Source organism: Danio rerio, chromosome 3, assembly GCF_049306965.1.
Source record: "Danio rerio strain Tuebingen ecotype United States chromosome 3, GRCz12tu, whole genome shotgun sequence".
NCBI classification, from domain to species: Eukaryota; Metazoa; Chordata; class Actinopteri; order Cypriniformes; family Danionidae; genus Danio; species Danio rerio.
The window spans coordinates 62,927,389-62,939,849 of NC_133178.1; the positions used below are offsets into that span (position 1 = coordinate 62,927,389).

The following is a 12,461-nucleotide window of genomic DNA, read 5'->3' on the forward strand; positions in this document are numbered from 1 at the left end:
CTTCTAATCAGCTCCATGTAAATCAGCAGCTTCTCTGAGCTCTTTTCATCTGTCAGACTTCGTCTTCATCAGCTTCTGTCGATCTGTCGCCTGTCAATCATTCAGCGCTGCTTCCTGATGATGCGCTGCTGATGCCTGATGATGTCACCGAGCGTCTCTTCAGTCTCTTATAGCTGCTCTCTGATCAGTCTCCTCTTCAGTCTGTTCACAGCACACACACACTCACAACATGCTGACGCTCTTCATCCTCCTCATCATCACTCTATCATGTGAGACGACACTAGACTGCAGATCCAGAGGCACATACGACTGTCGAGTGTGAGAGTTGTGTGGCATTAATGGTGTGTGTGTGTGTGTGTGTGTGTGTGTGTGTGTGTGTGTGTGTGTGTGTGTGTGTGTGTGTGTGTGTGTTTGTGTGTGTGTTTGTGTTCTGCAGGTGTCAGTGGAGTGACTGTAGTGACTCAGAGTCCAGTAATCACAGTCAGTAAAGGACAAACCGCTCAACTGGACTGTAATCTGGGGACGGTGACTCATGTTGCTGGATGGTACAAACAGACTCCAGCAGGAGCTCCTCAGTATGTGACAGTGTTTTATCACAGCTGGAGTTCACCTCGCTATGGATCTGGTTTCTCTGCTCCTAAATTCACATCAACATCTTCATCTTATTCGGATTATAGTCTGATCATCAGTAATGTGGATGTGAGTGATTCTGCAGTGTATTACTGTCAGACATATGACAGCTCTGTTAGAGAGTATGTATCACAGTGATTCACATCATGACAAAAACCTCCTCAATGCTCACATTCACTTCTGCTTTTCAGAGAACAGATGAAAAACATGAAGCAGATTCAGTTTTACATTTAAACTAAAACATTGCTATAAGTTAATATAAATTGTTATGGAATATTATAAGCACAGCATTATTGAATGCTTGATTGGCAGACAAATAGGAGACTCTGATATTATTCTTTCAGATCATTTTACCAATTTAACAATCTTTACAGCAAGTCTACTAAAGAAAAATTAGTAGAAAAGTGTAATATTTGAGCAAGCCACAGGATGCAGCTTTGAAAATGATTAGAGTATTATGAAATAATGCATATTGTGCACAGTAGACATGATCTATACTCGGTAATAGAGCGATCCTAAAGGTGTATGTTTTAAAATGTGATGTTTAAAGGCATTATTATTTTCGTTCACACATATTCACACACGAATATTAGATATAATGTTATGCAGGGCTGGAGTGGAACTCCTTTTCAGCCCTGGAGTTTCAAGCCTTAGACCGGCCCAATTCAGTTCACGACTGACAATATTAAAGTAACCTCATTTCCAATTCAGTACTTCACAGTGAAGGTTTATTTGAACAGTTACACAATGTAATGTTTAACAGTATCAGAATCTATTTTCTGTAAGAGTTAGTGCTCATAAATATCCAAACCTTAAAATGAAGAAATATCAAATAAATACAAATATATATTAAGCTATATGTAAAAAATAAAAATTAAGATTAAATGTATTGAATTTTCTATTGACACTATCACGTCCTTTTCAAGGAAGCTACTTTAGAACTTCAAATGTTTTTCATAAATATGAGAGCATTAAATGGTAGCTAAATCTCCAACAGGGGCGAGGCAGAGGCGCAGTGGGAAGCACATTCGCTTCACAGCTAGAAGGTCGCTGGGTCACTGGTTTGAACCTCGGCTCAGTTGGTGTTCTCCCTGCCCTCGCGTGGGTTTCCTCTGGGTGCTCCGGTTTCCCCCACAGTCCAAAGACATGTGGTACAGGTGAATTGGGTTGGCTAAATAGTGTATGAGTGTGTGTGTGTGGATGTTTCCCAGAGATGGGTTGCAGCTGGAAGGGCATCCGCTGCGTAAAAACTTGCTGGATAAGTTGGTGGTTCATTCTGCTGTGGCGACCCTGCATTAATAAAGGGAGTAAGCCGACAAGAAAATGAATGAATGAATAAATCTCCAACACTATTCTTTAAAACATCACAATGTCCTTTTCTGCAATATCTGAATATATATTCTGTGCAAAATTGTTTAGATATCCAGTCTTTAAACACAAATAAAGAATAAAACAAGTATTGCACTGTTATCTGCCAGATATTTTTAACCACAGTATTACTTTCTAATAATGGCTTCATCTTTTTCCCCTTTTTAGCTTTCTGATCAAGTTAAGTCAGATTTATTAATTTAGTGAATCATCTGATTTCATTAATTGTCTCAAGGCAGTTTTCATTAAGCAGGTATAATATTTAATAATATTAATATTAATAATTCGTATTCTTATATTCACTCAATGACTACCTGCCCATTCTAGTGTGTTGGGCTCATGACTGGTGTTTGGTAACGTTACGGGGCCTGGCTCTTTACTGTTAACAGCAAACTGGACAAGAGTCATCATTAACCTGCAGGCTGCATTCTGCTCATGAGGCTGCAAGAAAGTAATTAAAAAGAGTGGAAAATAAATAAATGAATGAATGAAAGAAAGAAAGAAAGAAAGAAAGAAAGAAAGAAAGAAAGAAAGAAAGAAAGAAAGTACAACTGTTGACAGTGCAGTCAGCTATAGGGACACCAGCACTCATGCCCCAGAAATACTCCCGGTCCTCTTGATTTGCCAATCATGGCCCATACCTGAATTACCCCTGAAAAGTAATTTACGCAGTACAACCATCCAAAGCATCAATTAAATACCCAAAAAGAGTGCCCACATTTGTAATGCTGGTATATTCTGGAATTTAGCTCAGACTTTTTTTTTTACTCAAAGTGTCTATGAGACTCCCTACAAGAGGCATCAGACACGTCCTGCTGGTTGATGTGCTGGGCAATGCTCAAATCGCCCATCTTAACTTTGAGAATGAACAGATGAAGGAAAAGTCTGGAGGGTCATTGACTTCTGCATCTTCAGGTCTGATGATGTAAATTCCAGTGACTGTATAAGCCACGTCTCTCTCCAACATCCTCAAAGTGTCCTGCACAACACAAACAGAGTAACACTGCTCAGCCATTATATGAACATCAACAAATGCAGGATTAGGAAATCTGACCTCAGCATTTCATCCAAAACTAGCACGAGAAAAAAAATAACAATTAAATCTGACTATAGGTTTTAAGATACAGTAAAGACAGCAACACTCTCTGGTGTCTGCAATACTAAGTTTACATTAACTATTCAGACTTCTGTACTGTGTTTGTTTTGATTCATGCACTCATACTCTAATGATTTTGAGTTAAATGGCTGAACTGGGATGAGGTTAAATATTGATTAATTTGTCTCTAAAATGCATTAAAGAGACCATCAAAATAAAGTGATACCCACCTTTCTAAGCTCAGCACAGCTTCAGTGATAATACTGTTAGCAGAATAACACTGACTAGTGTTGATTTAACTCTGACATAAAGCATACGACACATTAGATGAAGCAGTTGGTGTTTGCTGATGGAGTGATTGTGTGAAGTGTGGAGCTCCTCCCTCTGTCAGAGTTTCTCTTCTCTATATGAGCGTCTCCTTCTCTCTGATCGTCTTCATGTCTCTAAACTCAAACTGCTCCTCACAGGCCAGATCATGCTGATCATCTTCTACTGCTCTCTCCTCACTCTTCTGTCATGTAAGTCACACATTTCACTGCAGACATGCCGATCTCTCAGCAGAGACGACAGATTCATCACATTCATATTATTGATTATTATTTTACAGGTGTCAGATGTGCGAAAGTGCTCACTCAGAAACCCTCCATAATGACTGAAGACAAGGGCAGATCTGTGACTCTGGACTGTAATGTTGAGAAGGATGAGGCTTATGTCAGCTGGTATAAACAGACTCCAAACGCAGCTCTTCAGTTTGTTTTGAGATATTATTATGCTCTCAGCTCACCTGATAGATATGGGGATGGTTTTACCTCCAGCCGCTTCACATCTAAAGCTCAGTCAAGTATTGAGTATAGTCTGATCATCAGTAATGTGGATGTGAGTGATTCTGCAGTGTATTACTGTCAGACATGGGACAACTCTGCTGATGAGGGTGTATCACAGTGATTCACATCATGACAAAAACCTGCTCACTGCATTCACTTCTGCTTTTAGACAACAGATGATACTGTAAGAGCTCGACTTCACATTAACAGTAAATGAAAAACAGATCATTTCATATCTTTAATATTGAGTCCTGTAATTGAATTTATCTCTTAATTTGCCTTTATTTATGTGCTGTTTGGATCTGAACAGTTTCTGACTGTCTATATAGCAGTATCTGCAGATTAAAGCGACTCGCTCTTTATTGCAATGACAGACAATGAAAGGGAGTACAAACATTTAATAAAGATTACAGGACTGTACAAACATTGGTCATTCTCTGTGTGTCCTACACAATACAGGTGTAACATCCTTTAAGGCTCATATATCTGATCATGACTAGTGCAGTATATCAGTGACTCTCTAATGCTGTGTTGAACTGGATCTCACTGGTGAGTTTAAAAAAGTCTTAAATTTAAAAAACTCAAGTTTAGGTCTTAAAAAGTCTTAAATTGACTGAAATATTGTGTTGTAGGACTAAAACGAATTTAAACAGGTCTTAATTTTGTAATGTAAAGCTATTTAATATGGCCGACACATCCAATCACTAATAATTCATCACAATAAGAGTTTATTTATTAACTGTTTATACTAATATGGTTTAATTATCTTCCTTATACAATAACATTTGTTTTAAATGTTTTAACTGGGCCATTAGACACAATCCTTAGTGTTTAGCCTTGTCTAAGTGTGAATTTCATTTATAATGGTTTCCAAAAGGTCTTAAAAGTCTTAAATGTGATGTGACGAAACCTGTAGAAACCCTGAAACTGCTCATAGAGATTTTTTGAGTCCTCATGATGAATTTATGAGATTTGTTGTTATTTTGGGTGAATTTTTGCTCCAGATGTTAATTTTTACAGTGTGTTATCAACATTTCAACATACGACATCACAAATTACATCCTTAAATGTCTTTATATAACTCTAATATCAGTGCTTAACACAGTGAATTATTAGTGGCAGAAGAGCAGCTCCTGTCTAAAGCTTTATCAGTTCAGTTTTGAGCTTCTGTTAGTGGAGAAATGCTGAGAAATGAAGTCTGTTTCATACACTGCTGCACACGACTCAATAACTCGACTATTCTGAACCCACATGTGTAACTTCATTCATTATTTTGTGTCTCTGAGTGAAGAATTAGTTTCTTCTTTTACTGAACTCGACCGCTTTAGACGGCTTCTTCATCTTCTGCTCCTGAATTCAGTCATTGTGAAGTGAAGCTCAGTTTAGAAGAGCTGAGAGTCAGAGCACAGGAGACCCGGGTCTGATCCTTACTGAAGTCAGATCCTCACAGCACATCTTCAGCCCTGCAGATACAGAACAAACTCACTAAATCATTTACACCTTCATTACAAACCACAGCTAGAGAGGATTATGTGTGGGATTCATCTGATATCGCTCTAGAATTAGTGACTGTTTTCTGCTCTTCCTGATGTTTATCTGCATAAAACACACATCAATGAAGAGCAGAGAGACGTGAATTATGACCTGAAGCGGATGCAGTGAACCCTGACTCACATAACTGTACATGCTCACGCTCAGGAGACACCTGTTAGCTCAGCAGGTTTATGTAAATGACTGTGAAACTGAGGCGGGCGTCTCTTTTAGTGTCTCTACAGTCTTCAAGTTTCTCTCTCTGATCATCTCAGCTTTATTCTACAGCACTGCTCATCTTTACACGTCACAGACACCAAATCACAAGATGATCTCAATATTCTGCTCTGTCTGCACTCTTCTGACCTGTGAGTTTCCTCATGTCTGATGGACAGTTTAAAGTGTTGGACACACGATCTCATGTAAAGCTTGTGTTTGTTCTGCAGGTGTCAGTGGAGTGACTGTAGTGACTCAGAGTCCAGTAATCACAGTCAGTAAAGGACAAACCGCTCAACTGGACTGTAATCTGGGCACTGTGACTGGTTCTGCTGCTAGATGGTACAAACAGACTCCAGCAGGAGTTCCTCAGTATGTGTTAAGATTTTATCATGACTGGAGTTCACCTTACTATGGATCTGGTTTCTCTGCTCCTAAATTCACATCAACACATTCATCTACATCAGATTATAGTCTGATTATCAGTAATGTGGATGTGAGTGATTCTGCAGTGTATTACTGTCAGACATGGGACAGCTCTGTTAGAGAGTATGTATCACAGTGATTCACATCATGACAAAAACCTCCTCACTGCATTCACTTCTGCTTTAGTTAACAGATGATCAGAGCTCAACTTCACAGATTAATAGCACATCACAGAAATTTCCCTCCATCACTGAATATATATTAATGTAAAGTCTGTCATCATGAAATAATAAACAGAACATCCAGACTGATCGGTCCATATACTGAACAATAAGAGTCTGATCAGAAACTGTAGTTACTAATGTGAGATTGACACTAATGAAGCCATAAAATACCTTGTTAATAATAAAGGAAACTCTCCTCTGGAGTATATTAGTTATACAATATGATTTGAGCTTGAATATATCCACATCTCTTATTGTTTTACGCTGATTTTGTGCTGTTTGGAGTCTCTACAGTCTCTCTCAGCTGCAGAAGAACAACAAGCATGACTGAGATTGTGTTTAAAGCACTTGAACACACAGCAGATACCACTGATATGAAGAGTAACGCAGCAGCAGGAGTGTGTGTGTGTGTGTGTGTGTGTGTGTGTGTGTGTGTGTGTGTGTGTGTGTGTGTGTGTGTGTGTGTGTGTGTGTGTGTGTGTTTGTGTGTGTGTGTGTGTGTGTGTTTGTGTGTGTGTGTGTTTGTGTGTGTGTGTGTGTGTGTGTGTGTGTGTGAAACATTTCTCCATGAATGAAGTGTGTAAAGCACATGGTGAGCTGAGCTTGAGTGAGTCTTTCACTTCTGTTTGTGTCTCTTCACAGACTGAGGAGGTTTTTGTACGGCTGAACATATCAAGTCTTTCACTGTGGTATTCGGACAAGGAACTAAACTCATTGTGACGGGTAAGTCATCGCTCTACTGTATTACTCTTCATCTGCTTCATGTTTAATATATTGATCTGTGCTCTATAGTCAGTTTTATTAGTGGACTGTTAAGAAAGCATGTTGTAGATTTAGAGTTAAACACATTTCATTAATGTAGTGGAAGAACTGTTGCTGCTAAAAGTAGAATAACCGTTACTCCATTTTAAAAGTAATTTATTAAGTATTTACTAATGAGAATTATTAATTAGATCTTACCAAATTTCTTTTGGTGTTATCGCTGTTACATTTACACACTTTTTACCTGAATTTTTATGATATAATCTACCCTAAAGAAGTGAGTGCAAATTATTGCCTCAAGTTTATTGAGTAGATTCTATCGGTTGTTTTTAAAGTGCATAAAACCGCAGATTTTTTGCAAAATGCTGTGCAGAAATGGCTAAAAATGTCTGTAGATTCTGTCTGGCCCTTTAATCACTCTACTGGGCTTTCATTCCGTTACTGTATTATATATAGTGAACTTGTTGTAGATATATTTATGTTTTTATCTCAGTTTTTATACTTGCTAACACTTTATTTAGATGGTCCATTTGAGTATTAGTAGATCTGCTTAATATCTGTTGATACGCTCCTTCAACAGACATTTAACTGACTATAAGAACCTTTGTAAGTACATATCAGCTTACACTAACCATAACTCTTAACCCCAGCCCTAACCCCAATCTAAAAGTCTTCTTATAATCTAAAGAGAATCAGTTGGCATGCAGATGCAATCTAACTTAATTGCAACACAAAGACCATCAAAATAAAGTGTGACCATTTACTTTGCCAGTCACAATTATTTTCCATCAACTGCCCTGAAATACACTGTTAAATGAGCTTTATTAGTCATATTATTATTATTATTATTATTATTATTATTATTTATTATTTTTAATTTAATATTCAGCTGTTAATATGTTGTGATTTAGGAAGCTTTAGAAATCATTTTGTATAAAAGTGTATTCAGTTAATCAACAATGTCTAGTATATCTGTAGTTAAAAGCCTAAAAAGTGTATTTGTACTTTAAATAGTTATGTTGTAAACTAAAATCAAGCATGTGTGTGTTTAAGTCATCGCTCTACTGTATTACTCTTCATCTGCTTCATGTTTAATATATTGATCTGTGCTCTATAGTCAGTTTTATTAGTGGACTGTTAAGAAAGCATGTTGTAGATTTAGAGTTAAACACATTTCAGTTCAGTATTTTTTGCTCCTCAAGCGTCAAACCCTGAAATATACTTTCTCCTAAAGTTTAACTCTCAACTACAAGAGTTTTCTGTCTGGATGTGTTTTATATCAGTGATCACTCGACTGGGCTGGTCAAGTCATTGTAGATTATCTTTGATTTATTTCAATTTACTTTGTTAGTCATGTTTTTCCCCATTAATTATTAGGAAAAACATTTAAAAGAATAAAGAAAATCACTGCAGATTTAATCTTAAATTTCCTGATTGTGTGTTAAATGAGCTTAATTATTATTATTATTATTATTATTATTATTATTATTATTATTATTTTCATCATCATCATCATTATTAAACCATTCTTATATTATGATTTTAAAAAACTTTCAAAATTATTTTGAATGCAAGTTTATTTAATTATTCAATAAAATAATGTTTATTTAAAATTAAAAAAAGTAAATCTTTATGTTAAAACAAAAATCAAGTATGTATTTATTTAATTACTTGTTGGTTAAAATCTAATTTAAAAAAGAGGCAAATACAGTATTAAAATGACAAATATTTTCAGTTTTTAAGCAATTAATAAATATTTCTTAAATGTCGTAAGAGTCCTCACAACTACACCGTGTCTCAAACAAAATCCAAGCAAAATTCGTCAGAAATTCGTCAAAATACATCCCACTTATATTATATTTTGTAATTAGATCGCAATTTTTCACCAGTAAGTAATATAATCCACCTTTTGTCCAGTTTTTAGTCGGAAATTCATGAAGAAAACGTGAAGCACTGCAGCCTTTCAGTTCTCGTAAACCTTTGATCAAACTCTCATCTTCAACCCAAAACACCAATTTTTATGTGAGCCTAAAGGCTCGTAAACACCGGAACCCTTTTCGTTTGCGTTTATCGTCAGCATTTTACGAGATGTTTTGTCAGATTAAAGCCCAAGCGATTTTCACTGGCGTCAAGCAGAAGAGTCTGCAAAATATAAATATGCCGTTATTTCACCGTCATTGCTTCATCGTCAAGGAAAGTAAATAAAAGGATTATTATAATGCACAGATTGTGCTGATATTCCTGTACAGAGTTTAGTCATTCTCACTCCTGTAGTACGATTAGCAGTCTTATTTATGTATGATACAGTATATTACTGCTTGTTTTTTAAAGGACATGGTGTTTAGTCATTTTTGATGTTGTGGGGACATTAATGAGGTTAACGGCTCAAAAATCACACAGAATAAAGTATTTTGAAAACTGTCTCCTGTAAGGGTTGTGTTTAGGGGATCAAATATACAATTTGTACTGTATAAAAATCATTACATTTATAGAAAGTCCCCGTAAAGATAGCTGTACAAGTGTGTGTGTGTGCTGATGCTGATGTTGGTGTGTTTTGTAGACGCTGCTGCTGCTCCTCCTGTGCTCACCATCCTCCGTCCATCATCCAGAGAAGAGCTGAGCTCCAGTAAAGTCACTCTGCTGTGTCTGATCAATCACATGTCTGTGGCTTTCGCTGATGTGCGTTGGCTTGTGAACGGGAACTCGGTTACCGAAGGCGTCTTCACCGGCTCTGCTGAACAGCAGCCTGATCACAAATTCAAGAGCAGCAGTTCTTTAACCATCCAGAGGTCCGAGTGGGACAAAGACAGAGAGCTGACATGTGAAGCCACTGTGGCCTCCAAAACCAGCAGAGCAAGCATCAGGAAATCTGAATGCAGCGACTGAACCTGGAGAAGCGGATGTGCTGTTCTACTGTTATCAGAGCTGATCATATCTCTTGCTGGAGTGGCTCATCAATATAGAGAGTGCTCAAATAAAGCCTCCTCATTTTCTGCTGATGATCTTTCGCCTTTAATGTTGATTTACAACTGTTTTAATAAACTGCATCTTCAATAAACTTTGTCTTTGTGTTTATTGTCTTACTGTCTTTCCGATGAGATGTTAAAGCGAGGTTCTGACTCTCTGTGGTTTTTAAAAATCCCATGGCTCTCTAGTAAAGAGTAGGGGTGTAATCCCCGATGTCCTGGGCAAAGTTCTTCAATCAGACCTTACGATAATCATCCCCATCTATCGAATTGGTTCTATCACTGTCTGTCCACTCCACCAATAGCTGGTGTGTGGTGAGCGCACTGGCGCCGTTGTCCTGTGGCTGCCGTCGCATCATCCAAGTGAATGCTGCACACTGGTGGTGGTGTCGAGATGTGTACTTTGGGTGTTTGGCCATACACAACAAATGCGCTATATAAACACACATTACATTACATATTGTGCAGAGGAATGAAGAGATTGAACCTTTAAACTGTATGAACTGCTGTCAAGATGAAGTCAAGACCGACTTTTACAATCGATGAGGGAATGAAGGATGAAAATCTGACGATGCAAACACTCAAATCGAGTCTTCAGACTGAAAATCAAAGAAAGCTCTGTTCATCTGAGGGTCAAACATCAACTAAACTGCTGTCACTGCTACACTGTAAAAAAAAACTAGTTTTACAGAAAATATCCCTACATTTTTTTACAGTAATTTTTTTGTAATTTAAAATTAAATGTAGAACTTAGTAAAATTACAAACAATCTCTCTAAATTCACAGTTTGACTTTCATTTTAGGTACTTTATCATTAAAGACAAATTACTGACATTTTTGTTTTTTATACAGGGAAATTACAGTATTATTTATACAGTATGTTTCTGTTATTTTAAATTATATTAAAAAATCGGTAAAAATTACAAAAACAAATATCTGTAAATTAACAGATTGACTGTTATTTTATGTACTATATAAGTAATGACAAATTACAACAATTTGTCTGTTTTATACAATAAAATTGCCGTATTATTTACACAGTGTTTTTCCTGTTTTTTAAGTACATTTAAAATTACGTAAAATTAAAGTAATAAATTGTAATTACTTGCTCTGTAAAAAAAAAAAAGGTCAAATGACTGGCAGCTACGGCTGCCGAACAAAAACCATAAAATGATGGTAAAATTTCTGTTGAAATAAAGTGCAAAAACTGATAAATCTACAGATATTTTCATTCAAATGTTTACAGAGAAACACTGTTATTTTACAGACTTTTAATAGATTATTACGATCAAATCCGTTCAATAAAGTCACACACTAAGAGTGCTCACATGCACCTGTTCCAGATTCTGCTAATTGCACACACACAGCCGGAGGATCGTTATGAGCTGATTACATGCACTTTAAAAGCAGCAAAGACCAATTACCAAGTCTTGTTATACTGTGAACATTATTATGTGTTTCTCTTCTTTTGCCTTACTTTGTTTGTTAATAGTTTACATTATTTGCTGCCGGGACTGACCATTTGCCTGTTATTTGACCATGACTCTGGATTCCCTGCATAATGTTACATCTGTTTGCTCCTGTGTTGACTGTTGTTTTCGTGACCATCTCTGTGTAATAAACCTGCATTTGGATCTGCACTCCTTTCTCAGCGTCCTCTTCACGTTACAGTTCCATTTCATTTAAACCTTAAACCTCATTCAGCTTAAACCTCTACATGTTTTACATAAACACTATTCAATAAAATGTAACAACTATAATGTTAAAGTTGTGAGAATTTAATCAGTTTTATCTCGTTTGTTGTTTTTTCCAAAAGTTTTTGATCCAAAATAAAACTGTTAAATTTCGATCATGAGCATGTCTTGGCATTTTATTAAAAGTGTTTAATCGTAATGATTTAGGGAAAATTCTTTGAAATAACATTGTTTTCTCTTGAACTTTTAGTGCAGTCACTTTAGTGATGGTGTTTGATCATAATAATCTAGGAAAAGTCTGTATAATAACAGTGTTTCTCTGTAAAACTCTTATTGTGTAACTTTATTAAACTGATTTGATCATAATAATCTAGGAAAAGTCTGTAAAATAACAGTGTTTCTCTGTAAACATTTGAACATTTTTTTTTCTTACAGTGTAGTGAAGATCATTAGTGAAGAGCACAGCGGAGATGAATGAGTCTGAATAAAGTTCTGATGGAAACTCTGAGGAGATGCTCCAGATGTGACGGCCATCATGTGGATCTGCTGTGAAGTTGATGCTGAAGTTTGTCTTCTAGCAGACGCAGTGAAGTGTGGAGATGTTCTTCATGGGGACGCACAGGAAACACCTGCTCTTCTAATCAGCTCCATGTAAATCAGCAGCTTCTCTGAGCTCTTTTCATCTGTCAGACTTCGTCTTCATCAGCTTCTGTCGATCTGTCGCC

General features: G+C 36.6%; 1 protein-coding gene across 1 annotated transcript; it reads left to right on the forward strand.

The window, feature by feature from the left end:
- Nucleotides 1-5,700: 5,700 nt before the first annotated feature.
- On the forward strand, nucleotides 5,701-11,681 carry LOC141381318 (immunoglobulin lambda-1 light chain-like). Its single transcript, XM_073945196.1, has 4 exons — nucleotides 5,701-5,816; nucleotides 5,895-6,217; nucleotides 6,992-7,037; nucleotides 9,637-11,681. The coding sequence occupies exons 1-4, from the start codon at nucleotides 5,777-5,779 to the stop codon at nucleotides 9,960-9,962; spliced, it is 735 nt and encodes a 244-aa protein (XP_073801297.1). The 5' UTR covers nucleotides 5,701-5,776; the 3' UTR covers nucleotides 9,963-11,681.
- Nucleotides 11,682-12,461: the final 780 nt, after the last annotated feature.

Coding starts and splice junctions, on each gene's coding strand:
- LOC141381318 (XM_073945196.1), top strand. CDS start 5,777: ATGATCTCAATATTCTGCTCTGTCTGCACTCTTCTGACCT. Junction 6,218..6,991: donor ACAGCTCTGTTAGAGAGTAT/GTATCACAGTGA, acceptor GAACATATCAAG/TCTTTCACTGTGGTATTCGG. Junction 7,038..9,636: donor AACTAAACTCATTGTGACGG/GTAAGTCATCGC, acceptor TGTGTTTTGTAG/ACGCTGCTGCTGCTCCTCCT.